This window comes from Punica granatum, chromosome 6, assembly GCF_007655135.1.
Source record: "Punica granatum isolate Tunisia-2019 chromosome 6, ASM765513v2, whole genome shotgun sequence".
Classification (NCBI taxonomy): Eukaryota; Viridiplantae; Streptophyta; class Magnoliopsida; order Myrtales; family Lythraceae; genus Punica; species Punica granatum.
In genome coordinates this window covers 22,178,178-22,205,239 of record NC_045132.1, presented here as the reverse complement: position 1 = coordinate 22,205,239, position 27,062 = coordinate 22,178,178, and the positions used below count along the sequence as shown (strand labels likewise).

Here is a 27,062-nt window from a genome sequence, read left to right as displayed (position 1 = left end):
CGATAATCACTTCGTCATCTCACCGAAAAAATAACATAAAAAAAGATATAAAAAGAAATTATTGAGTTAATTTTCTTCTCTTTTATGCACTAATAACTAATATCCATTCATTGTGAGTGATAAATTATCTGAATTTTGACCATTCTCTATTAACATGTGACTGGGTTCAATCTTATACCTTTTCATTTATTTATCAAAAGAAAAAAGCCTTTGAGTTCGCGCCTGATGAGAAAGAACAAGATCGAGTTGCACAAGAGGAGATTCATTTCATCATCTCTCTTCAAAATGCAACGATAACTTCTGACATACAACTGAGTTCTTCTTGTACATTATCTTCTAAGCCTAGACAACAAAACATTGAGAAGAGTTCCCCACACTGTACAACAAAATGATTCCCCGGGGCATACACAACATCAGATTTACAAACTATTTACACCTCACAAGTTTCTCTCATGCGGCTCCAGCCAAGGAAAACCAAGGAAGTCGAAAACCGCTCTCTCGGTGCATAACTTTATGCTTGCACTGCCCTTTGAACCCTGCAATTGCATCGAATCATGCATTAACTGAAATGATCCAAGTACTTGCTCGGGTCAGAGACATAACGAGAGTTGAGCAGCATCACCCTCACCCTTTTACCACCCGATCCATGAGTTGCTGGAAAAAGCCCGGTATCATCAAGCCGAAACCCTTTGGAGTCAGCTAGTATCCTCAACCTGCACCAATTAATTCCTCGTCGCATTTAAAGAAGCAAACACAACCATCTAAGTAAGCCCCAATGCTTAGCACCAACTTCCTCTTCCCTTGTTACCCCTTTTTTATTTATTATCGATTCTCTTTTCTGTTTACATATAGTGATGTAAAACCTGAGATAGTCTCTGTGCAATCAACAGGAAGGATGCTATCTGTTCATTTCAATGACTCTTCGTTTGAATCTAACATTTGAATGACTTCGCATGCTCGCTTTTCCGCATAAAATTTGCCAGACAAGATGCCAAAGTCAGCAATCGACGAGCATCATACTGCCCATATACCTTCTGTTCAGGACATCATTTCCAGTCCAAGCTATCAGCCCAAATGCATAAATGTCCCTTGGATACACCTACGAAGTTAGCGGAAATTCAGGATTTCAAGTCAACGCAAGAATACATTACATTGCTCTATAGACATATAACAGTTGACTATGCACAGGATGCCACCATGAGAAGATTACTGTAAGTAAATGAGAGTTTGCCATGGATGACATTAATCAGGAACTAACCTGCTCGGTCCTTCTATACACTCATCTCTTCATTTTTCACATGCAAGGAAATATATTATGTACCTTAAAATCGATACGGTGACGTAGCTCTCTTCCAGGATATGTGCAGAGACCAAAATATGTGTCAACCCCCGAGTCCGTACCCTGCATAAGGAATTACATAAAAGAAAATAAACAAGAAGCAGATAAGCATAGAAGTAGTGCATAATTGAAGCATTTATTGTGAGTTAGACATTTAGTAATCTTTCAAGTGCCTCCAAGTCCATTTCTAATGGAGTTCAACGGAAATGAAGACTGCATCCATATTATCAAATAAGTAATATTCTGATAAACTCAATTAAGGACAGTGTTCTATCTCAGCAGCGCTCACACTATCTGTGACATTGATCAGAGCCAAATAGAAGACCCATCTTCTCCTTTTTAAAAATCATATGTGCTACTGCCTAAACAAATTTCGTGGATTTGTAGCACGGCGTTACAGAAAACTAGAAGAGCGAAGGAATAGGAAAAGAAAAGAATATCTTTTCAACCCAATTATTAATCATCCTAAATCAAATTGATTGCAACTGGGTACAGACAAAGAGAAGGCAGAAGAAGACAGAAGAAAAAAGAAAGTACCTGCTCACTGTGTGTTGTGAAGACAAGGTCTTCTCTCAAAAATCCAATATCCTTTAATTGCTTTACATACTTCTTTAGAAAGCCCTTGTGGCTGAAACCCAAGAATTAGGAAATACGTTTGAGAAAAATGGGTTTAAAATGGCAAAAGGTTTATATATGAAACTCAACCATTCAGGAGAATTACACATTGAAATGCTGCAATTTGACCTAAAGGTATACTGACGATAAATGAGGTAAAAAAAAAAAAAGTGTGACGTTCAAAGCTATATACCTTTTCCCATCAGGATGAGTAACTACGATATCCAGGTCCCCACAAGAAGCTTTTCCACGTCTATAAGATCCTCCACATACAATAACCACCTTGAATATGAAAGTCACAAATTAAACGGATAAATCATTCTGCACGCATGGTACTAAAGAGGAATTATGCTCCTGCAGCACATGCTTGGAAAATCATTGTCACATTTCCAACATCCAAATTGAAGAGAGCGAAATCGAGTGTTAAAATTATGGTCCTCACCCCAGGTAAGATTTCCTCCCCAGTTTTTTGAAGTAGCTTTTCCATCTCTTCAACCTAGGGAATCAGAAAAGAAATTTTTCCTAAAGTGGAGAAAGATCTTTCATGTTGGAAGCTCCAGAAGAAGGTTCTAATGAATTGACAATCCTTGGCTTGGGTTTTTTTTTTTTTTTGGGGGGGGGGGGGTGGGGGGGAGGGAGGAGAGAATAAAATATGAATGCTACACCTCGTGACGTGGAATCCTCTGTTTGATATCTTCAAAATATTTCAATCCTAGCTTCTGTGCCTGCGTCAGTGACTCCTCATTCTTCTTTAGGTCATCCAGAGTACGATAGCCTTGCTCGTATAACTTATGCGCAGTGGTTGGACCAATGCCCCAAACTTCACCAAATAAACTGATGGTGCGTACCTAGACTCCAAAGATCAGGAAGTAAAATAATAGCATATCATAAGAAAATAAGTTTAATTGAATAACTAATAGCTTGGAACAATTGGAACATTGACTATTGGCTTCAAGACTCCAGAAGGTTAAAATATATATATATATAGCCCATCGATGGAAAGAAATGACCACAGGAATGACAGTTATGATGCCATCCCTTCATTGAGAAACCCAATTATTTGATGCATGTACCATAAATTTGTTTTAAGGAAGATGTCCAACACCTTTTCATCAGTTTCAAAATGCTCCAACTTTGACAACTTCCCAGTGGTCACTATCTCCTGAATCTGCAAGCACATACCAGTAATGCCTGTTATCTTCTAAAATTCTACAAGTATCAAGAGGAGAGGATCACCTACCAAGTATACTTGTTACACCAAAACAAACTCCAATTCAAGGTGAACCTATCACCATAACCACAAGATCTAAACTCCCCAAACAAAAATGTTATGTACACTAGCTCAAGAATTAGTATGGCAATTCTATAAGATAAGAAGCTCGCTGGAATCAAGAACACTCACATGTTCCCGCAATGACTTTCCGATCGAAGGCAGATGTTTGACCTGTTCTGCGCTTTCAATCTTAAAGGGCAACTTCTCAATAACCGGTATGGCCTTGTAATAACTAAATGACCTTCGATCATCACCAAGCGCTTCAGATCAAATCAAGACAGACATGTCAGACTGTGGAGTGTTATCAATTGAAATGTAAAAGTTAACAAATATAACACGATCCCTCACCTCTGTATATATTTATGAGCTTCCCAAATATTTCAGTTATGTTCCTGTTCAAGTCCGGTGGTTTATATATTGAGGATGGTTGGTCAATGTCCACCTAAAGAGCAACAAAAGAAGATCACTTGGTTTCAGTATAGGGTCACAGCACCGATATTTTTTATTCGTAAGATATTTCCATCACCTCCATAATATCAGAAAGGGAAATAAACTCTCATACGAACAGGGTTCCTAAATGAAGAGGAGTGTGTAATAATGAGACTCACATCCTTGTCGGCGGCATCAGAGGTTCTTGGGCTACTGACAAGGCTCAGAGAGTGGCTCGAATCATAAGAACCTGCGGGGCTACTTACTCCAGTAGAGAGGCCATTATCTTCCGAGACTTCTTTTAATTCCATCTGAGCTAAATCCTCAGAAGAAGATCTGATAAGTGTGGCATGCGGTTTCTCATTGTCACTGGCTGAACTTCCATTTTCCAGTTTACTCATTGATTTCTCTGGAGTTCCTTCTTTTTCCAACTCTCCCCTAAGTTCATACAAATCCTCAGAGACCTTTTCACCCGATCTCAAGCTCTCCTCCAGCCATTGATAGAGCAGAACCTTCTGCAACACAAGGACCAATACTTCGAAAATCAATACATGCAAATAATATAAATAAACTGGTGAAGATTTAATCCATCCTATTTTATGTAGAAAGCTTTCTACATAGAAAAGAACAGCCAACGATTTCACAAGGATAATGGTATGAAAATTCAAAATTTCTTGCAGAAATGGAAAATGATTAGCAAGCAGAGCAAAAACTTTACATGTGACATTCATATATAGTTCAGTTAACCTCGCTACTTGTCCCAAATGGAATGAACAAAATCATTCTTCCCACAGACCACGGGAACAAGCAACAATGAGCACCAAAAGACAACCTTTTCACAGCGATTCCAACACATTAAACTCACTGTAACAATTGAGATTCATAGGAATCGAAACAAACCCCCTTAAAACGGGTCAACCGTTCTTTGCTGAGCTGCTGAAGGAGCGCCTCCGAACTGATAGCAAGAACGTGAGTGACACCCTTTGACAGACTCTCTTCTATGGTAGCCCCCATTTGTGTCAGCCTCTGCTTCCAAATCTTAAATGCCATAGACGGAGCAGCCAACAGAAGAAAATCAAGGAACGAACTTTTTTTTTTTCTTTTTGGGGCAAGAAGAATGATGAGCATGTGTAGGGGTAGACACCTGCAACCGGCGCGGCTGAACTCCGTTCTCCACCAAGAAGACGGACATCCCGGAGAACATTCCGTCCGGTTCGGAGGAGGGAGCAGGGTCGGGCTTCTTCCTCTTTGGCGCCATTTCTGCGAGACGACAGAACCCTCCACCCGCAGGAGATCCCTCCGTCGTTGATACCCGGCCGTTCGGTTATAGCTTCTCATGGGCCGGGCCACGATGAGTTGGGCCAGAGGCTCGGCCCAATCTAATGGGGTCTGTTCCAAAAGCATGAGTGTCCAATTTGCCATTTGCCAATATGCACTTGATCATTTTCTTTTTTTTGCCATTTGCCAATATGCTCATAAACCTAATACAATGGAATAAAAATCTTAAATATCTAATAAAGAGATACGGGTAGTTCCACCTGGATATTAAACCTAGCAAAAGACGACAATTATTCGAGTTATAAGGTTAAAACTGATATTTATATAATCGTTAACTCGATATTAGAATTTAGATAAATCAATATGTATTTAAACAAGGAAGCTATTGTATCACAGATATTTGACTTATCTGTTATAATATATAAAAGCTGAAAAGCGATATGTGAAAACTCCATTTGCTAACCTTTAGCTCGTGGTTGAGAGATGGATATGCTCTTTATGCTCAGTTAGCAAAGTCTTAGCTCGACATTGAGTGTCCTTATATTTCATTATGAAACCCATAATCGCCTCCATTCGCTGAATTTTACTGTATTTTGTTTGTGCTACATTCAACGTATTCAAATTATTTATCTTTATTATTTGTATGTAATAATATAAAATTAATTTTTAAAAATTAAAATATTTATCAATATTTTATAATAACTCCTCGAGATATATCATTTTCAAGTTCAATGTACCAAATTCCCTATAAATATGAGACGATTCATTTTCTTCAATCATCTTTTACCTCTACAGTTTTTCCTAATCTAACTCATGAACAATATATTACCCATTTTTTGTTGCACCAATGCATATTTTCAAAAAAAATTAATTTCTTATTACAAACTAATCCAATTGGGATCATATTATAGGATTATTTACTTTTTATACATATGTTATTCGCATTCCATGTGACTAAATTATTTATTTGTTTGCCATCGTAATATATACTTCTTTTTATATTTTTTAGTATTTATTATGTCCACTTATCTTTTTATCATACATTTTTTTTATACTATAATCATATGTACATCATATGCGTTAAATATTAACTAATTTCGGTCATATAAAAACGGTATCAACTAGTTATAAATAAAATCTCCACGTGTATCAAAAAGCTCAAAACCAGGACATCACATAGTTTATGAGGGTCCCTTCGTGTGAACCATAAGCCGCCAAAAACCGACCCAATTTTTTGGATAGAGAAAATGGTTATGTACCACGCTCTCAAGGTAGAATCTTCCATATTCTAATTCAAATCACATATAAATAAATGTTCTTGAATATTGATTCCACGAGCTGTGAGGACGACTTGACAAAGTATATACATAAAACTTCTTGTCATTATAATTATTAATCTGGGAGATGTCATTGGCCAGGCTGGACTATGGTCACAATCAATTAATTATTTTCTTGTTTTGATCAATATAAATTGACTTTTTTTGTTAAATACATATAAAATAGGAATTCCCTCACTTATCGTATATTAATTCCAATTATATATCGTCAGGGAATGTTTCAAGTAAGGCATGATTCGTGCAGCTCAATGTCAATTAAAATTTTCAGAAAAACAATATTAATTATGTTAATTTCTTAGTCCCAATTTTGGTCTCATCGACATCTTCAACACATAGAAATGTCAGTGGAAGATGCCAACGACAGAAGGGTGCAATCTTGTTGGAACATCGAAAGCAAAGATTCATTGATTTCGCCGTCAACCTTATTAGCTGCTGCCCAATCAGGAATTGTCCTTTTCCAATCCAATCTATGTATATAAACACGGCCTCTTAATTTAACTTCTCCAACGCAATTGGATTGATATTGCTACGGTTTACTTAGCTCGATCAAATTTAATTAACGTAAACTCCCGTATACAATGTCTCCTCGGATCGACGCGGCTATCATGGCTCTCTTTCTGGCTACCATGGCCATGTCCGTGGCAGCGCAGTATGGCGACTCAAGCGGTGGCGGCGATGGCGGTAACCACACCATGACCCCTGGCATGGTCATGGCTCCTTCCCCGAACGCGAGTGCGCTCGCCCTTCCGTCAACAGTGTTCGGTGTTTTCGCACTCATCGCTTCTTTCTTCGTGTTTGGGAAGAGGGCGTAATAACATTATGCGTCATCCTATGATCCAATGGTCACGAGACTTATTATACCGATTCTCTCATCGTTCCTTTCGTTATGATCATGAGTACGTATTATAATCGTGTGTCTGTCGTCTTGTCCATTTATGATCTTGACTTCTTGTACTATCTTTTATTTAATGGTCACAATATGTTCTGTTGATCGCCATGAACACATATTATTATGATCATATGGTAATGATTTGACATATACTCTTTCCATTGACATGGATACATACATAATTAAGCACACCCGTACATGGATCTGCCTACTATAAATTAGGATTTCGTTTTTGGTAGTATAATATTACGGCTAAAGACCAGCTATCAGTTATAAGAAGGTCGAAATTATCTAGTGATTCTAACTCGTCATATGAGGAAATGAAGTACTAATAGAATTGCAGCAAACGAATAATTACACTATACACAAGTAATAATTGATGAAAACTTTTCGATTACAAAAGACTGCCTGTATGAATTTAGAAAGAATAGATAGAATAGGAGAAATATAAAGAATTCCGTTGGTGAGAATCAAATCCAAAATGCTTGGTACCATGTTAAGGACGATATCGCTCAATCAAATCCCTTTCTTAAATTAAATATAAATATAAGCCATGTATTTAAGTAATAAAATACTTTTATTGATTAATTTTGGGGTTATTTCTCGGCACGCCATCGGGAGCAATGACCAGATAGGGGAAACGAATTCTTCCTGCCCAAATGAATAATGGGGATGGCGATGTTGATATATCTTCTTATCAATGTTATTTCCTACAACAATAAGATAGAGCTCAAACTTAAACATACCGAATAGGTAAATGAACGTGATAAATGCAACAGATATATGTATTGGCCACATATAATACGAGTCCTCTTAAACTACGGCTCGAGCAAACGATCTCACCGTAAAAAAAATATTGATTCAACAGTTATCAAGGAAATAAAATTAATGTAAAATATTTGATGATAGTCATTTTCAATCAATTAAAGTACCAAATATAATATTAATAAAGTTGGTGATTGAGTGATAAACAGTTTCAATTCATGCTGACAGAGTTTTACTCCCTTAGTGCGTCTATCCAGTTCAAACTGGATTAGTCGAAGTCTGTTGAGCTTCCGGATACCAGAGTGCACACCGAAAAAAAAATAGCTTCAACCCGTTATGGAAAAGAACGAATTTTAATCTCAAGAAACATATTTGTTAAGACTTAAGAGTGAGGCATAACTTTTAATAATTGGTCTTCCAAAATTATGAGAGTAGTGTCTCTCATAATTTTTGAATCTTAAAATACCAAATATATTATCAAAATAAATTAATTTTATCTTCTTAAAATTCTGTAAATAAACAACATTTAAATCGGACGTATAGCTTGCGTTTGGTTTTCAAATATGATAATGATTCAACTCAACTTAATTTTATACAATGATTGTAAGTGCTAACAAATATATTAATATGCAAGAATATATATGTATGTATATATAAATGTAAAACAGATAGAGATTTTTTTATTAAAAATTAATTGTAAAAATAATTATGAAAAAGTATGAGTAAAAATTTATTATTAAATAAAAGAAAAAGATAAAATAGCAATCATCGTATTATTAAATTTATGGAAAGAATATAATTGAGTTGGATGGGGTTAAATTATTATTTGGAAACTGAAGGCAGCATATATTTTTAGTAAACGGGAGCCCAGTAATATTATATTTTTAGTAAACTCTGCCTCGGTCGAACGTCCGGTGGCCCCGAAGCCACGGTAGAATTAATGCTCGTACAATACATATATATAGATATCACACCAACAGTACAACACTCCCGTACGTACGATGTCTATTCTATTCATAAAATTGCCAACGTTGACATTGCTCATTCATTTCTCAATATAAAACATACCATAGCCGTGAGATTTCTGATCATCAGAACATCAGAAATAACATCCAATGGATTTCCCAGCAAAGGTGGCGCTTCTGGCTCTCGGTCTCGCCATCTTGGCCGTGGCCGCCGCAGCGCACGAGATGACCCCAGGCATGGACATGTCTCCATCCCCATCACACCATCACCATGACGCGGGCACATCCATAGTCCCGTCGGTAGTGATCGGAGCCTTTGCGCACTTCATCTCGCTCCTCGTCCTTGGGAAGAACTTTGGGTGATTTACGGCTGTATATATGCAATCGCATTGATTTGGGTCATGGAACCATCTCTGTGTGTGTGCTTCCTTTCTAATTTTCGACGTTCCAGTATATTCCATGATGATATATGTTGATGATTGTTGCAATGCACCGTTTCATCCTCACTCTACGTTGGTTTGGTTTCCTTGTCTTCGACTCTCGATTTGAATATCCCGTATGCATATATAACACAAATGTCCACTTTCAATCGACTAGAGAACAATAACACCGTATTTTGAAAATCAAAGGAATATGTCATCTACGCGATGCCTAATTAGACCCATCGAAAAACCACTATGTTAATCGACAACATCCCACGCAAACAAAGCGGAGTGACGCAAAATTAGCGCCCCAGTAGTACCATCAACTTGGTCGGGTTTCATACCGAGTTCAATAGGGTCTTCAAGGGATTTCGGTCAATCGGACCAAGCGGATGGATATATAGAAAGAGCAAATCAAGCTCTACGGATAAGTTTGATGGGCCTATTGAACAGCCCGACTTATCAGCTGATTCTTTTTTCCTTTTCATGAATAAAATTGTGAGTAACATTATTCTCGTAATTATAGGGGATTAAATATTAAAAATTTGAGAAATTCTAGCAGGAGACACTAAATAATGTTTCGTGGCGAGACACTAATCCTATCAATTAGATATTCTAATACGAAATCTTGACCATTCATAATTTATATATTTTGCCTCTTAAATTGTAATCCTACAATAGTTTGTGCTAGTCCCTCACTCGTCCAACACTTGGCCCAATCAAATCGTCACACGTGTCCACACGCGGGGCAACATGTATTCGGGTATGGGCGTAAACCAACCCTAATTATTGTACTAAAACTGAACCGGTAGATCGATTTTTTACGACTTCAGTTTGATATTATTTATTAATTTAGTTTGTTTGGTTTTCCATTGGTCATTCTATCGTTTTCTTAACCATTTTTATTTTCAGGTTTTTCATCCTTTCATTCTATCATTTTTAACTCCAATCACCATATTCGACCATTATCTAGAAATTAATGCAAAGGTTTCTGCCTTTTCGATCATCAACTTGCTACCACAAACAATCGAGATTCTCATTTCTTTTTATTTAGTTGAAAAATTTCTATATCAAAATTGAAACTTCAACTCCCTCATCAATTTCACGATACACTCAATACAAAAAGAGCCTCATGCCGGAAGTCTAGCCATTGCGGCGGGAAATTGGTTTGGATTACGATGGCCAATCCTATCGACATGTTTTGCTTTACTTCATCAAACCGCGCCATGGCTCAAGGCTTCTCGCAGTATTCTCGGAGAGTTCGCCTAAGGTTAACCCATGTTGATCTTTTTGATTTTTTTTCCCAATCTCCGATCAGTTTTTCTTTTTGACAACAATAATTTCCTTATTTTATTCCCTGATACTGAGGGATATTTTGCAGCATTTTTCCGGTGAATTGTTTCTTTTCAAGGATATTTCGTTCGTTAATTGATTTAATTTTTCTTATTGAAATTATTTTATATTGTTGGTTTAAGCTAATTGCCATGTCTGTCAAAGTTCATTTGTGCGATAAATAGTTTTAGGAATATAAATTTCCTTAGAAGGGAAAATAAAAGCATCAATGAAGGAGATCCTGATAAAAACTAATAAATTCGTCTATTTATATATTGGCTTAGATCAATTCTTTAATCCGCTTAAGCAAATCTAACTAAAAAGATTACAATGAGTGATTGATAAAGACTTCGAACAAGACTTGTTCTGGTTGATTGAATAACTTGTGAAGACCGGCCTTCGTATTCTATTCCTGTTTATAGTCTCAGTTATTGATAAATGCAACAAGGATGACAACCATTTAATATAAACAAATATTTGAAATAAAATAAAATAAAATTTTATTTGTTTATATTGGTTCAAGCTAATTGTAATGTTTGTCAAAGCTCATTTCTTCAATAAATAGTCTTAGCAATATAAATTTCTTTAGGAGGAAAAAAAGAAGTATTAGTGACGAGGACCATGATGAAAAACTAATTAGTTCGTATATTTATATAATGTCCTAGACCAATTCTATAATTCGCTTAAGCAAATCTAACTAAAGGGATAATAGCGAGTAATTGTTAAAGACTTCGAGCAATCCTGATTTTGGATGATTGAATGACTTGCCAAGGACAACCTTCATATTCTATTCCTATTTATAGTCTCATTTATTGATGAATACAGCAATAATGATGGCCATATGATAGAAACAAATATTTGGAATAAAACTATCTTTTTTTTTTTGCTCAAGCTAATTGTAATGTCTGTCAGAGCTCATTTGTGCTATAAATAGTATTAGGATTATAAATTTCTTTAAGAGGAAGAGGACCCTGATGAAAAATTAATAAGTTTGTATATTTATATATTGGCCATGGCCAATTCTATAATCCGCTTAGCCAAATTTAATTAAAGAGATAATATCGAGTAATTCTAAAATAGCGGTTACAAGAATCATGCTTTTAAGATTTTTTTACCTTATTTTCCTAAATTTATTTTACCTTTTTAATTTCATAATTTTAGGGATAGTAATCCTCATAAAAATTAACATTTCATATTTTAAGGAAGTTAAAATAGGGAAGATATTTTTCCCCCCTTTTTCTGGTGGACAACTGAAAAAATGGCTGTCGTTCGTTCACCGGAAGCCGCCTTTGACGAAGGCGTTCATCATCTTTAAATTATGTCGACTCTTATTGCAACAATCTAGTTTCCTTTCCATAATCTTTGTTGCCGTTTAATAAATCCATGTCTTGCCATGTTGTGTTCATCCAATTCCAATTTTCACCCAACTGCACGACAAGACAACTACCAATGGCCATCTTTAGCACATAGGAGCATGGCCGGGCAAAAACCACTCATGAAATTTAATCATGAGATGACCAAATTAATCCGTTTGATTCACTTGATTATGTATTGTTTTATTTGATTGTAATTCGCCAATGAAAATCGAAGTCTGTCTTTCTTTTCTCCGGTGATGATGGAAGCCATGGCCGACAATGGTGTGTCAGAAGAATAACTAAAATTTTAAACTGAGTGTACAAATAAGACCGATTTAATGATGAGCCGCCTTGTATTAAACTGATTTTCTTGAAAAAAAAAACTTTTGTTTCGATAGAGTCAAGTCGGGTTTGTCGTGGTACAGGTATGAGCGGTTAAAGATCGGGTAGTAATTGTGACACGTGTCGAAGTCTAAATGCGACACGTCATCAATCCAACATATTTGATTGTTTTGAAATGTGATCTGATGATATTGTAATGAGATTAAAAAACTGCAGGTCAAAATGTAAGTTTCAATACTTAAAGGATGTAAAAATTATGCGTCCCACCATAAGACATTATTTAGTATCTCGCTCTAGAAGCACTCTAAATTTTTTTTCCCCCCTTAACAAATGTGCTTTCCAGGACTGAAACTTGTATTCTCTTCCTTATAGGATTTGAAATTAGTTAGCATTCAAGCAATACTAATTTGTTAGTACTTGTCAGCTGATCCTTGAACATCAATTGAGTTTTTATTTGGGCTGATAGTATTTTTGTTTGGGGTAGGCCCAACTAGTAGGGCCCAACCGTGTCTTGTCTCAATTTCAATTTTTTTTTTCGGAATAGTTAAATTAGATGAGCCCAACAGCCTGAGATACGAGAAAAGAAACTGGAAGAGATTATGAAAACAAGGCACGATGACCCTTGGCATATCTAAAATGGAGGAGCCTGATCGAGCGCAGTCTGGGCTCCCGATAGAACATAGACACCTAATGAATAGTTGAGGGACTCGATTTCGAGGCAATTCACAACCATCCCTCACGAAAGGTATTGGAGGAAATACCACAGTTTAGTCCACGCAAAATTATAGATCAAAATAAAGCTGTTAGATTGTCCGGATCCTTGCAAATGACTTTAGGGTTGTCATATTCATAAAAAATCTTTAGGGTCTTCAAAATCTCAGGCCCATAAAGACACAACAAGTTGATGAATTTGGATCACAAGTTCATGTCTAAGAATAATATATATATATACATGCACGTGTTGCGGAATATTTTGAGCTTCCACATAGGAACATTTCCACCACTGCACCAATATATTCTATCCTTGTGGTTTGATGTATGCGAATCTTTAATGGTTTCAATGAAATGTGATAGCATTAGCACTAATTTTGCGGTAATATGTCAATACATATATATTTATAGATTTACAAACAATAAATATTTATGAAATAATACAGAGGATGAATCGAATTGAAAATCATTATTCATGGTTATATTACCCACATAAAAGCTGAAAAATTGATCGGATGCCCCAGAATGAAAATTCATGCATCACTCATCATTGACATCTTTCATTTTCTTTTTTCTTTTAATCCTTCGGACAATTTGGACTATGTGACACCGACGGGAATTAAATGGTAATATCCCTTTTGTATGTACGTATTATAATACTTTATCTGGAGCAAATTAAACTGTCAACATTTTCAGCCAAAAGAAAAACAAATTAAAATAAATTTTCGAGTCAGATCCGTTGGCATATATATGGTGCATAGACATTAAGCGTGTGCTCTTAGCAATGCCGCCAGGTCGTCCTTGATCCGCCCCTAGACTTGCGATAGTCAAAAGTCGATTAACCATGGGACGAGAGTTTGTTTATTAAAAATTCCATTATATTGATCTAGAATGATGGAGAGATCATAGAAAACTCCTTATATATCTATCATATGTTTCCTATCGATTTGTCGGAGTGTAGGATGATGAAGAAACAGGGGTTTCTTTATTGTATAGTTGCGTGTGTTTGAAAGTACAGTAAGCGAATATATATATAATTTTACATGCAAACTTGGTCGTCCATGCACGTCAACCAGAAAATTAAATTATACTCGATTTTCCTATGAAAAATAGACAAATAAATTGTCATTTTCAGATACGTACTTAATTTTGGTTACGGTCTAGATTATTTATCGGGTCTATGTCTAATTATTAAATTACTATATTGCACTGCAGCTGCAATTGGAGTGTGTGTGTATATATATATATAGCTCGAGAGAGGGTTTACCTAACCAGCAAATATCATGTCGTGTATTGGCATCCTGAGAATGTTTATCCAAGAGTTATATCTAACATCATTATCACAGTATTTCTACGTTAATTAATGTTTAAGCTTTGACTAATTCGACGTATAATCCCAAACTCTGTATATAATTATTAGAAATAGTTTACATATCGATACCCATGAATGCGACTCATCGATCTGCCTATCTAGATCTTTGGAAATATTCAACCCAAAATTCGAACATTGAGTTAACAACCCTTAGAGAAGAATTACTTTTTTATTTTTACTTTAAATCATGCTACTAATTACTTTGAAGTAGCACTGTATTAATTCTTGGAGTCGATAACAGCTTGAAGTTAAAATGCAAATGAGACAGAGGCAGCGTCGACTTTTTTCCAAACTCATCGAGGCCAAGATTTGTGTGTGTGGCCGAGTGGTGCCACACGAGTGTACGACAAATTATTCACTTATTGTAATATGATATAGAGCATTTGGAAGTTAATTATCACAATAAGTTAGTCAATTTGCAAGGTACAAAGAATACTCTCTATTGTTTGATGTATGCATCGTTACAATATAATAACACATAATCATGCATGAATATTTATTTTTTGTGTGAAAATCATGAGCATCAATTTATTTCTTGGTAAGTGCTTCACCAGTGTTAACAATTGCATGTCCAACTCATGACTAAAACCATCGTTTTACTTTTCGGACAAGTAAAATGGAAAGAGAAATAAAATAATTGTGAGGGTTGGAAGGCAGACAAAGCAAATTGAAGTCGTTGGTTGATTGAACAGTGCGTTGGGAAAATTAAGTGGCAAGATTAGGCTAAGTATTTAACTGTTATAGCATACAACGGTTAATTCCACATATCAATACTCAACTAAATGTAACCAACGTCAGAGATAAGAATACGCACCCTCTTTCTTCCATTAAGATTTTAATGAAAAACCATTAGCAACAACGCATCGATCGATCTTATTTATGTGACGTTGTAACTTTGACGAGCGATTATATTGAGAGGAGCTCTTTTGTGAATTTTGTCATTCGATAACATTAGTTATAATTTCTGTGTTCAGCACCAAACAAAATGAATTTTAGGCCGATTGTATTGAGAGGAGCTCTTACGTGACCTTGTACCTTCAGGCAATTGATTTTAAAAGAATATACTACGCACTTCAAAATTTTTTGAGATGTATTTATCAATTGTGAGAAATAAAAATAAAAACATTACATAGTATGACTGACGAAAACTTTCCAACAAAATAATTCCGTCAGAAATTCTAGTAGAATTCCAACGAAAGCATGATGGTTTTTATAGTCGGGAACAAAAAACAAAAAGATAAAATTATTTCTGGACATATTTTTTCGATGGATTTTCCTTTTGAAATAAAAAATAAATTCCAAAAATTCCTTCAATATATATTTTAAATATATACTTTTTCTGAAGAAACTCAAAGAAATTAAAACTTCACAAATAAAAAATAAAAAAAATAAATTTTAAAATAAAACCGTGAGGAAAAGAATTGATAAATCATAGAAGTTGCAAATATTGATAAAGAGTAGAAGTTTCACCCGGTGGAAAGGCCTACTCCTTTCAATGAGAATAGGAGGGCTCGAATCCCCCTTGATGCATGGATATTAACTAATCCTTGAGGGGGTATTCGAACACCCTTCTCTGATCAGAACGACATACGTATCTTAAAATTGAGGTAAAATTTCTTTTGATTTATACATATTTGAAGCTTCTATTACTATTTAATATGTTTTTTATTTCAATTTTTAATTCTTAAGAAATTCCTTCGAAAAAAAATATACTTTTAGAAGGCACCGAAAAATTATTCGTCAGATTTTTCTTTTTTCCATCTCCAACGGAATTTCCGTCAATTAGTTCTTTGTACCATAAGTCTTGTGATGGTGTAGCATCTCAAAGTGCCCAGGAGCACCTCTCATCACTTGCTTTCTTGATGGCAAGAATTATATTGCGTGGTCCAGAGCTATGCGTAAGGCGCTCAGGGTGAAGAACAAACTCGGTTTCATTGACGGGACCGTGACAAGACCGGATGAAGGCGATCCTCTCTTCAAACGATGGGAGGCTTGCAACTCGACCCCGGTTTTGTGGATATTTAACCATATGAAGAAAATGTTCCGTAATATAGCACAATAATTATTGTGTCTGTACCATTAAAAATATAAAAAAAAAACACCAAAAAAAAATCAACGTGAAAGACCAATTGAGTTTTCGGATACTAGGATTTATATCAAAAAAACGCAAACAAACAAATAATACATCTTGAGATTATATATGCATAAACCAAACATAGTATGATTATGATATATGGTTGTATATATCAATGTAAAAGGAATCATTCTTAAAGAATCAGATTTGGAGTGACAACTAATTCTTCGGCACGGGTACAAATTAATATCGATGAGAAATAAAATTATCAACTGACTATATTAATTATATTTCCGACGTTAGTCGTTCTAAAATTCCTGGAGATAGAATAACTGCGATTCAATTGGTATTTAGCGATCCTCTATAAATTTATATACAGAATACAAGGCCGTATTGCACGCCACATGCCATCTGACTTTAGGAGGAGCTCCGCAAGCAGTTCGACCGGAGGCCAAGACTGAGCTGAAGATCCAGTGGCGATTTACAGCTTTGGTTCGTCACCGTGGATGTGAGGCTATGGCGATGATCTTCTCCTGGTGACGACCCGGCAGCGTCCGTGTGGGTCAGGCCTAGATTATTCTGATTCTCCTGTACTTGAAATGAGATGTTGTTCCCTGCAGCTGATAGGTCGTAGCGGGCTTGCCAGTTCGCTGCCCAACGAGAGCCGATTAGATCATAGGCAGCCTCCGGCTGATCCAACGTACTGAAGCTGATCTGCGATGCTGATGACGACTCCTCATGCCCGACCACGAACTGGTGATGGTACGGCCACGTAACCATGTCACCATCATCATAGTTCGTGAGATATCTGAGTTTGTTTTGCGAAGCTGGTTTGAGGTAATAGTAGCTCAGGCCGGCCTTTCTCGCCTGGAGCTGCAGCCGCTTCTTCTTCATCCGCTCCTTCTTGTGCGCGTTCTGGTGGCCGCCGAGCGCCTGCGAGTTTGCAAACTCCTTGAGGCAGTACTGGCACTCGAACCTCTTGCCCGTACTGTTCTCTGGGAGGTTTCCGGGAATACTCGACGAGTTCACGCTCTCGCCATCTCCATCTGCAACAGGTTTAATGCTCGACAATGGATCGATTAGCTCGAACCCGAACAGGCGTAACTTATTGCTATTCGAGGAAAAGATGGCATTATTTCCATCCCCTGAGGTGGATGAGAGATTGGAGACAACATCTCTGGTAGCCGTCTCTCTTGACATTGCAAAAGACAAAGATGATAATGAGTTCTTATGTGTTTTGTGTGTATCTTTAAAGTTGTCTAAGCCACCATATCTTTATATAGTAAAGCTCCATGGTTAACTGTGCAATGCATCTCAAACAAGAAGAAAAAGTTGTTCTAATTTTTTAAATTTAATTGTTACTGTTTTTAATGATGTCTTAAGCATATAATATTGCATTATTGATTCAAAATTTTACATATTCAATGAGTTAAGAATTATTGGACACTATAGTTATATAAAATATACTAAGATGGGTTGGATGGATCATGTAGACGACTACTTTCTAATTTGTACGAGACCCGATTATATGGACGATTCGACCCAACTTGCCTCTATTATTTGACGTGAAACTAGGAACACGTACTATAGAATGGACATAATTAATTATCCAAATTAATTTTCTTTTTGGTTGAGTATGGAAGAGCATGAAGATAAGAACCCATGGGTGTGAATTAATAAAGGGACGAGGGAAGAATAGTCAGATCACGAGAGTAGCCCATTTTCATGCAATGTATGATATTTTAGTACAAAGTATTTGTATAAAAAATTAAGCAGGTACACTTGACACTTTCTAGGTCAAAGAAGGATTCAACGTATTAATTTATTTTATTAAACAATGAAAAATAAATCCAAGAAAGAGAGAATTAGCATTTTAATTAAATTTAATATCTTATACAAAAGAAAACTATTTGCAATTAGCATGCCACTTGGACATTATATTAGTTTCAAAGGAAAAATATATATATTCCATGCTCAAAGAGTGGAAGAAAAAGTTATATTATTTATATATGATTAATTAACTCTAATTTAACAAAAGTCAAAGAAGGAGAATTATATATGGAGATGTAATCACCTGAAAGGAACGGGATCTATCTTTTGCAACAATTCTCCCACTGTGTATTTCAGTTTTTTTTTTGGTGTAATAGTTCATTTAAATAATCTGTTTTTGTTCATCTCGTCCAACATATACGTATGATTCAGAGTGGATTGATCCATGTATTTTTCTCTACCAGATCTTATTATTATATTCAGTACCCCGCTCATATATCATTTGATATACATGTGCAATGTGTGTGTATATATATATATATATATATATATATATATATATATTTTTTTTATTACATACATGTGTATGTAAATCTTTGAAATTGGATGTGATAATCCAACCACTACATTAGATGAAAGCGGAAGCAGAATGATCAGAAGTACTTTTTTTCATATTATTATTAATTACACAGAATGCACATTGAAGTACAAACTACAGTCTGGCTATAATTCACAGGCGAATTCGAATCTCTTACAACATCAGAAGTAAAATACTCATGCACACGGAGGTTTTAATTAATTTTGCATTTATACTATAATGGACCCACATATATATATTCGGTGTCCTATCTTAATTATCATCCCCCATGTTTTGGAACATTTACAAGTATTTGGTTGTTTAGCCCGTATAGATATATAAAACAATTTTCAGCTTCCTCTTCAGGCATTATTATCATTATCTCAATTAGTTCAAAAATGATTTTGAAAATATAACAATATACCATACATATGTGTGTGTGTGTGTGTGTGTGAGTTGTGTTTCATGGAATTGATATATCTTAACTCATAATAGTAAGAGTTGGTGTTTGTTAAACTAAAGGAATATATAAAGGGAAGTGGGTGCTGACATAGGAATATTTTTATATGCTAATTAAGGTCTTCATCAAGATCTGGGCATATCTTCTTAGAGCAGGCAAACACCCATTATTTTATTATATATATCATGTCCCTCGGTTTTCAGGTGAATCAAGTCATCATCTAATTTATTTGATCAAATATTATATATGAGAAAGCATTAACTTGTGTTGGACAGTTGTTCTTATTAGAGGCCACCCTTTTTCAAATGGAAGATCTTATATATGGTGCATTCGATGCTAATTGCTCCATTCTTTGTTTATTTATTCATGTTTTCGTTTTTTTCTTTGGAAAGCCAACTGTGAACATAATCTAGATCAACCCAAGTGCTTAATTAATAAAGTTCAAAGTAAGTTAAAATAAAAAAAATGTCTAAAACGAGGTGTAATATTGTAGACAAATTGACATCCATTAGAAATTCGCTAGAAACAAAACTCGATCAAGGATCAATCTCAGACAATAAACCAGAGGACACATCTCGGGGTCCCTATTAATAAACAAAAATCATTCGTATGAGGGAATTTATCCATGATAATCACGAGTAATTAATTAAAGTTAATTAGGGTTAATCAGCAAAACAAGATTCTTTCCCATTTATCCAATTCTTTATGTTTCTCCATTGGGTGGACTTTCTTCCACCAATGCTCAATCAATTCCCACTCCTTTTTTGTCGATTTCATTTCTTGGGGAATGCTTTTCAAATTGCCTTCTTTGCTTTTAGGAGAAGAATTTCAAGTAGGCTAGGCTTTTCCCTATTTTTCTTTTTTATTCGGGGTGATAGAGCAGGACTTCATCGTGTCCATACATGTGGAATATAATTGGGAGACATGGAAGCTGCTCCAAAAGATTGGATCATTAGGTGGTGGCTAATTAGGTGCGGGGTGGTTGTATTATCGGGTGTGACTTCATCGTTCTCATCCCACCTCACCTCATTCCATCAACTCAAACTTCTTGACCAACTCGTCTGCAGAAACTGTTAATACAATCGACTGATGGCCTATACTTCCATGACCCCGTGCACCGAATTTGAACCTTTCTTGTGTGTGAACTGATACCGCTTGATGTGATGAACGGTGGGCCCACAAAGATCTATCTGTTCCCAAAGCTGATATCCCTTTTCTTGATGAATCCATGAAACACTTTAAGGCGACCGGATAGAATGCCGAAATTGACCACGACGACACTAAAAAAGTGGGAATCAGGACAGACAGACAGCAATTGATTGGACTGATCGTGCCACCTGTCCGGTCACACGCTCTCTCCTCTCCACTAGAGTTGAACTCTGCGTCCTTCCTAGCAACTCCGTGACAGAGGGTCTTCTCCTAATCCGATTATTAATCCATGGAATGTTCAAGGAATGAATTTCATGATCAGACTAAACCCAATCCCATGGAAATTTGCTTCCCCTAAGAACAGTTGATGTGAGTTTTGATCCTGAAAGCTCATTAGTATGTTCAATTGATCCAATGCATGCCCATCGTGTCATGGTTCTCGGTTCTCATCATGCTTTGCGCGACTCATTTGTCAAATCGGTTCTTATATGTGCGACCGATACCATGCACCCTAAATATCTCCACGTACGGCTCGCTACATGGTAAATTATGTAGCAACATCATTCGGTGGAAGCTGAACCATGCGGGTCGAACACGCAAGACGCAATCCAATCCGTTGAAAGTTGAAGCTAGACTGCTTATCGTGGAAAACTGTCACTAGGTAACGATGGAGGAGAGGAGGAAGCTGCTAGGAAACAGATTTGCTACAAAATACGCAGCCCGATAATATCCATTATGCTTCGGTGGACTATCATCTCAAACACTTCGGAAACATGCCATTTCTCCATGCCAGTATTCAACTGTGCTTTTATCTTCCAAGGGATCAGATAGTAATAAAAAAGTCAAAAGATAATTCAGTGATTGTAGAGGCGGCCAACTTTTCTGATATTAATGCCCACATTCTAATTTCTAATTATGCACGTGCGGATTTTTCGACCCGTCAAAATGTAAGACGAGGGTCAAGACAGCATCAATATCCACTTAAAATTTTTGTGAAAGAATTTAAGCTGGGAAAACGGTTTTTACATCCCAAAATTTCTGCCCAGAAGAAGCCAACCTCCCGTTCCATTAACCAACCATCACTCAACATACCAAAAGTAAAAGCTAAACAAATCTTCGTTCTCTACCATATGGCTTCTCGGGCCATCCTCTAATCCAACCTGAGATACACACTGATTCTGCCAGGTAACTGTATTGTCTACAATGGGGCTCCCTTGTCCTTCCCAACGGTCAAAAAAATAGAAAAGATGAGTTCAGTTGAAGGATAGGAGCCCTCAGTGTTGCCGTTTCGGCCGAGGTGTGATCGCTTGAAGAATCTTCTTCCTTGGACCCTGCGAGGAAAGAACCTCACGTGTGAGAATGAACATTCCAAAAACACACTATACCCAAGAAACGAAATGCAGAAGGTAATAATAGTCTCCAACAAGAATGCATCAATTTCAGATTGTTTCCACCTGAAAAAATAGTCATTTGCACATGGTGCATGGCCTTTCCATTAAGAATATGAGAAAATTTAACATTTAATAGTGAATAGAACATATGGACCACTACAATAAACAGGTAAACTAGAGCAGTACCATTGGAATTCCGAGCTCTTTAAGGTCGTGTTCTCCCATCTGCTTTAATGCTGCCATGTCCACCTAGAAAACATTACGTTCAATCAGTTCAATGAGAGCAAGGTGTTCAAGAGCAATTTCTTTAGCAGCTCCTTTCATGTAGACAGTATGTCTACGAAAAATATATATGTCAGCAATTTCTTTAGAGCAGTATCTCTTTAGCAATGTGTCAAAGCTCACAAGAAGTTTATATATGTCTATTTTCAGCCCAAAAAATATAAATACATATATAAATGTCCACGAAGAACATTTTATTCTTATTATTCAATCAAGAGAAACAAGAATATGAGTAAAAAACCAGAAATTCACATAGATGGTGAGTCTACCAATCCATCTTCTGCCTAAACTGGACTTTCAGGGCTTTGCTCGAAGCTATACCACCAACTTAAAGAAGAAAAAGAATAATATGATAGCAAGCCAAGCTATATGGCAGGAAGAACGAACAGCAATGAACCCATAGATAAGCTTAAAAGCTTCGATTGTAGTTATGATAAGATTTCATGAAAGTACAAATGCCTTCGAGTGCTCAGTATCCACTTTGGTTTTAAGATCAGATTATGAAGTAATGTAAATCAACTATGAAAACAGACGAAAATTATATGTCATACTATTTTCTAAATCAAGAAATCTCTGAGTCGAATATTCAAAAGTCACCTAATCGAATCGATAAAAATCATCCATTCTCAACGGTAGTTCTGGATGGGTTAGTTAAGCCTGCATTGCAAGCAATGTGCTCCATGTCTAGTATCAATAGGAGAATTCTAACGTATCAAGGTTGGATGAATCCAGAGGGTTCAACAAAGATGAACCTCTTTCTCAAGAACTCGAAGAGGAATTGTCCAAGGAGTAGTGTCACATACAAAAGCAGCTTAAGTTTTGTTCACTAGGTCTAAAGTTTCAATGATTTGGAATCTTTAAAGAACTTAGGTGGACAGTTTTTTCCTCCGCTACTTGATAGTGCACAAGTCTGCTTCTGAATGTGAGAGAGGCAGTGAATTTACACTAGAGAACCCCTTGCATGGTGCAACCACATAATATGGGGGGAGGAGGGAAGGCTTAATTAGTGATTCTACTCACTATGCAGTCTGACTGGCAGATATTCACGACAACTTGCAAAAGATTTTACTTTTACAACATAGTCTTAGCAGAACAGTACAAGATCCCCGCAAATTGCCAGCTAAATCAAGTCTGTTCCTATTTCTTGCAGAAGACCCAAAACAGAATAATAGCCAATGACCACCTTCATAGCCAACAATAAGTGACTAGACTATAATATAGTTAGAGATGTCGGAGTGGAGATGTCATTCAATCATCACCTCAATATTAGTTCATAAGCCAGGAACCAGATAGGATGAATTTCTCTCATCGGTATGCTCATACACTTATAAGTTGCTTTTTTTATCCCACCTTTAAGTTTTAAAACCACTTATTATTTTATTTGGCTATCTAGTACATAATTAGCCAAAGTATCATTATCAAAATGCTATTCATGGTGAAACAAACAGCTACCATTATATCGAAATAAAGAAATTTTATTAAAAGAATTTCTCCATAATTTGGACTTACTTCCTCGGCCTTGAAAATAATGGCATACTTTCCCAACTCTAATGCATTTAACAACCCATCAACAGTTTGGTGTTCCTCAATCTGCATACAGGAGACCAAGAAAAGATAAGACAACCAATATAACCTTTTTTTCACCCCATTTTCACATATACTTTGGGCAAGAATCTCTGTCATCAAACATAGTCATGAAGAATTGCCTCCTTGAGTTCAAGTAAAATCAAGGTTCCAGTACAAGTGTACTTAAGAATGCCTAATGAATGAACCCTGGGAAATATTATCATCTGTACTCAGCTTACCATACAACTGAGTAAGACAGAATGAAACAGTTCAAATCGGCATGACACAACACTGCCTATGCTAGATGGCCTCACCTCAGAAATCTGCATGAGCTCAATAGGATTGGACAACCATTTCAACAAGCACAACTACTAAATAAAAAAAGAAGGCGGCATCACAATGTAGCTGACCCTCACTTTGCATAGAAAGTAATAAGATATAGAATCGACCCGAGCAACCTCTTAAATCATCTATGTTTCATGGATATTGTAAAGAACTTTCACATTTTGATGTTTACCATCATGCAACTCAGTTTTTGAATAAACTCAAAAACTATATAACCCATGGTCACATTCAACTAACATTTTCTTCAATATTTAACAACATTCATCCAGCACTAACCTCAGGCCAAAGTATTACACCACAAGATTAGGTCACTGTTCATAAGTTCCAAAAGCCTCAGCTGTTTATACGTAGATAACTGAAAAAAACCTATTCAATGCATTAAAAATCACAACCAGATGGAGCCTAATGCATGATAGCAGGGAAATTAAGTTACAAATTCAAACCATAAAGATTAGTGGCTGCAACAATGATCCGAAAATGTATAGAGAAACGAAAAGGAAAACGAGCTTTATACCCTGAGTGAACTTCTCGGTAAGCTCCCACTTGGAGGAGGATTTTGTGCCAAATGTGGTGAAGGCCTCGCAGTTGCGGCAGGATGTTTGGAATTTGCCACGTAGGCTGTACTCATCGGTCTAGGGGGATCAAGAACATCTCTTCTCGCATAGGGAACAGACCTGACATCATCTGGTGTCCTCGTGACTGGTCTTCTCTGCATTTCTTCCATATTCCTTTGCGGGGAACGGGGCCTAGAGCTACTTACATATCTTTCGGGGGATCTTCGTCTTAAATGTTCCATGGACCAAGGAGAGTAAGGGCTTCTCATACGATCTGACTGAGACAAATCATTAGCACTTCGTGCCGGAGGCATTCTAGAGTGACCCATTTGGTAACCATTTTCCTTCCTTTCAGGCATGCGCTGCCGTGCGTCAGGAGTAGATGCTGGGGGATAAGCTGTCTTTACCAGCTTCTCACGAAGGTCAGCTACCTTCCTTTCCTCATCACTTTCAGCTCGTCTCCGGACATTCTTTTGCATCAGCATATACCGGAGGTCACCTTTATCAATACGAGCATCTTCCCAATCCAACAAATAAAAAATTTGTAAGTGGTCAAAGTTGAATCAGCGCAAAAACAAGCACAAATTCTACCACGTCTCAAACAATTTACCATCTAAACCATTGGAACTCCGGTTCAGCATCGCAGTATCTCCACGTTGACTGCAAGAAGGTAGCAAGACATTACTCTTTCTGCAATATTAGTCTAGTGCAGAAGCAGAAAACAACCTCTCATCCGAACTGAGGCCACAATCAGATTGCATTTCCATAATGCTCAAGAGTATAGAAACATAAACCATACATAAGCAGAAATACAGCAAAAAATGTAAGCGAACACACACCGTTTACTGCTCATTTGGCTTCTGTGTGCCAAGGAAGCATCTCCGTTACTACCAAGCCTATCTCTGATGGAGCGCTTGCTCCCAGCAGAAGGCATAGGATCAACCAAATCGTTTGATACACTTGCAGGCCTCTTCACTACCTGCAATACATAGCTAGTACAAGTCAGACGAAACAGATGAACTCAACGTCCCAAGCATTTCCATACCACTCTGTTTCAGAGAATTTAAAACAAGCCGAACAATGTGCTTTTACATGCTCAGCTACCGCGGAGACTCCATCTACACGCTTCATTTCCAGCAAGCAACAGGAAAAACAGCATCGGAGGAGCGGGATAATGAGCTTCAACAATCGGGAGCAGAGCAGCTCAATCCGAAACCTAGCTCGAAAGAAAAGCCATGAAATGACAAAATTACCTGGCCAGTGCGCCCGAGAGTGATAGTTACCCTCCCTCTCGGATTATCTGCCATTTCGAGCTCCGAAACCCTAGACGCCAAGGATCAATCAACTCGCAGACTTGCAGGAGAATCCGCAACGCACCAACATAGCCAAATGAAAACTACAGCAGCAGCAGCAACCGGAACGCGACGGAGAACCAACACGCAGCTGCTCGGCGGAGAGCTATATCGGCAGTTTTCACTCCGAGAGAGGGAGCCAAAGGAGCAGAGGAGGCAAGGCGATGGAGAGGTGGCGACCAAAGACGACGTCGCAGAGGAGCCCGTGCTCCCTAGAGATACGGTGTCATTTGAGGCGGATGATTGGTGGGCTTTTTGGCCATCAAGGAGCTGTCTTCGGGTCGTGGGACGTGGGCGGATCTCAGCAGTTGATTTTCCCATTGCAAGGAAGAGCAAGCACAACGGACGTTGGATTAGTTGACCAATGTTCTTCCTTTTAAGGATTGACCATTCTGTTGTGCTAGAGAACGTCGTGGGCCTGTGGCTTCCGTCCCGCCTGGCACTGCCGGTCCCGGCAGTAGGTGCCACGCACTTGGTGGGGCCATGCCCACGCTGTCCGTATACTGGAGCCACGACCCTGGCTGTCCGTTGGAGGAGATGACATTCCATATATCTTTCTCCATAGACTCACAATGTAAATGCATTATTGAAAAAAAACTCACAATATAATGACTTTTTTTATTATAAGAGAGATTTATGAACTTATACAATAGTGTTTGCAAGTTATTTGTTGACCCTGATCCCCGACTTTCTTCGTCTTCCATCTAAAGCTGTGGAGGAAATGTAATTCAAAGCCATTCCCGAGGAACAGTAAAACTTTATAGAAGGTAGTCCTTAGTTTCACGGACAATGCTCAGATATTGTTCGAGTTTGTTTTAATTATAAGATTTTTTCAGATCACTGCATGACAAGTAAAGTTCATTCATATAGAGAACAAATATTACCAATTGTGTGGCATCTTGTGATTACGCTCTATATTTCTTTCATTTAACTAGAAAACTTTTAATAACATTGAGTCATTTACTATTAAAATTTTCAAGGGACTTATAAATATTGGGTTCATTTAAAAATTTCTCAAGATTTTGGGATGAAAATAGGTTGAACTCTTGTGGATCCAATGAATGAAAATTTTACATGTTATCAAAGCAAATCAAGTGTCTATGCCCCATGTAAGGTCA

General features: G+C 37.0%; 3 protein-coding genes across 4 annotated transcripts; all 3 read right to left on the bottom strand.

Moving 5' to 3' along the window:
- Positions 1-223: 223 nt before the first annotated feature.
- LOC116210082 (DNA polymerase lambda) lies at positions 224-4,950 on the bottom strand. 2 transcript variants are annotated; one of them, XM_031543892.1, is made up of 14 exons: positions 4,801-4,950; positions 4,557-4,694; positions 3,836-4,171; positions 3,576-3,669; positions 3,357-3,487; positions 3,060-3,122; positions 2,620-2,802; positions 2,397-2,450; positions 2,148-2,236; positions 1,877-1,967; positions 1,322-1,402; positions 1,032-1,099; positions 629-713; positions 224-536 (listed from the first exon to the last, which is right to left on the bottom strand). In XM_031543892.1, exons 1-14 carry the CDS (start codon positions 4,912-4,914, stop codon positions 438-440), a joined length of 1,626 nt encoding a protein of 541 aa, XP_031399752.1. In that variant the 5' UTR covers positions 4,915-4,950; the 3' UTR covers positions 224-437. The 2 variants fall into 2 exon arrangements, with proteins under 2 accessions (XP_031399752.1, XP_031399753.1); XM_031543893.1 differs by lacking the exon at positions 2,397-2,450.
- An 11,719-nt stretch (positions 4,951-16,669) lies between these two features.
- LOC116209973 (zinc finger protein 5-like) lies at positions 16,670-17,776 on the bottom strand. The gene has a single exon (XM_031543745.1). It carries the CDS (start codon positions 17,696-17,698, stop codon positions 16,916-16,918), a length of 783 nt encoding a protein of 260 aa, XP_031399605.1. The 5' UTR covers positions 17,699-17,776; the 3' UTR covers positions 16,670-16,915.
- A 3,652-nt stretch (positions 17,777-21,428) lies between these two features.
- Positions 21,429-26,173, bottom strand: LOC116211490. Its single transcript, XM_031545909.1, has 7 exons — positions 25,846-26,173; positions 25,432-25,571; positions 25,203-25,252; positions 24,553-25,109; positions 23,637-23,717; positions 22,032-22,094; positions 21,429-21,785 (listed from the first exon to the last, which is right to left on the bottom strand). Exons 1-7 carry the CDS (start codon positions 25,897-25,899, stop codon positions 21,729-21,731), a joined length of 1,002 nt encoding a protein of 333 aa, XP_031401769.1. The 5' UTR covers positions 25,900-26,173; the 3' UTR covers positions 21,429-21,728.
- Between the last annotated feature and the right edge of the window lie 889 nt (positions 26,174-27,062).

Excerpts from the sequence above, each read along its gene's own strand:
- LOC116211490 (XM_031545909.1), bottom strand. The coding sequence starts at position 25,899 with ATGGCAGATAATCCGAGAGGGAGGGTAACTATCACTCTCGGGCGCACT. Across the intron at positions 25,572-25,845 it reads CTCTCGGGCGCACTGGCCAG|GTAGTGAAGAGGCCTGCAAG; the intron begins GTAATTTTGTCA and ends TATGTATTGCAG. Across the intron at positions 23,718-24,552 it reads TACCGAGAAGTTCACTCAGG|ATTGAGGAACACCAAACTGT; the intron begins GTATAAAGCTCG and ends TCCTGTATGCAG.
- LOC116209973 (XM_031543745.1), bottom strand. The coding sequence starts at position 17,698 with ATGTCAAGAGAGACGGCTACCAGAGATGTTGTCTCCAATCTCTCATCC.
- LOC116210082 (XM_031543892.1), bottom strand. The coding sequence starts at position 4,914 with ATGGCGCCAAAGAGGAAGAAGCCCGACCCTGCTCCCTCCTCCGAACCG. Across the intron at positions 4,695-4,800 it reads TTCAGCCGCGCCGGTTGCAG|ATTTGGAAGCAGAGGCTGAC; the intron begins GTGTCTACCCCT and ends ATGGCATTTAAG. Across the intron at positions 4,172-4,556 it reads GGTTGACCCGTTTTAAGGGG|AAGGTTCTGCTCTATCAATG; the intron begins GTTTGTTTCGAT and ends CTTGTGTTGCAG.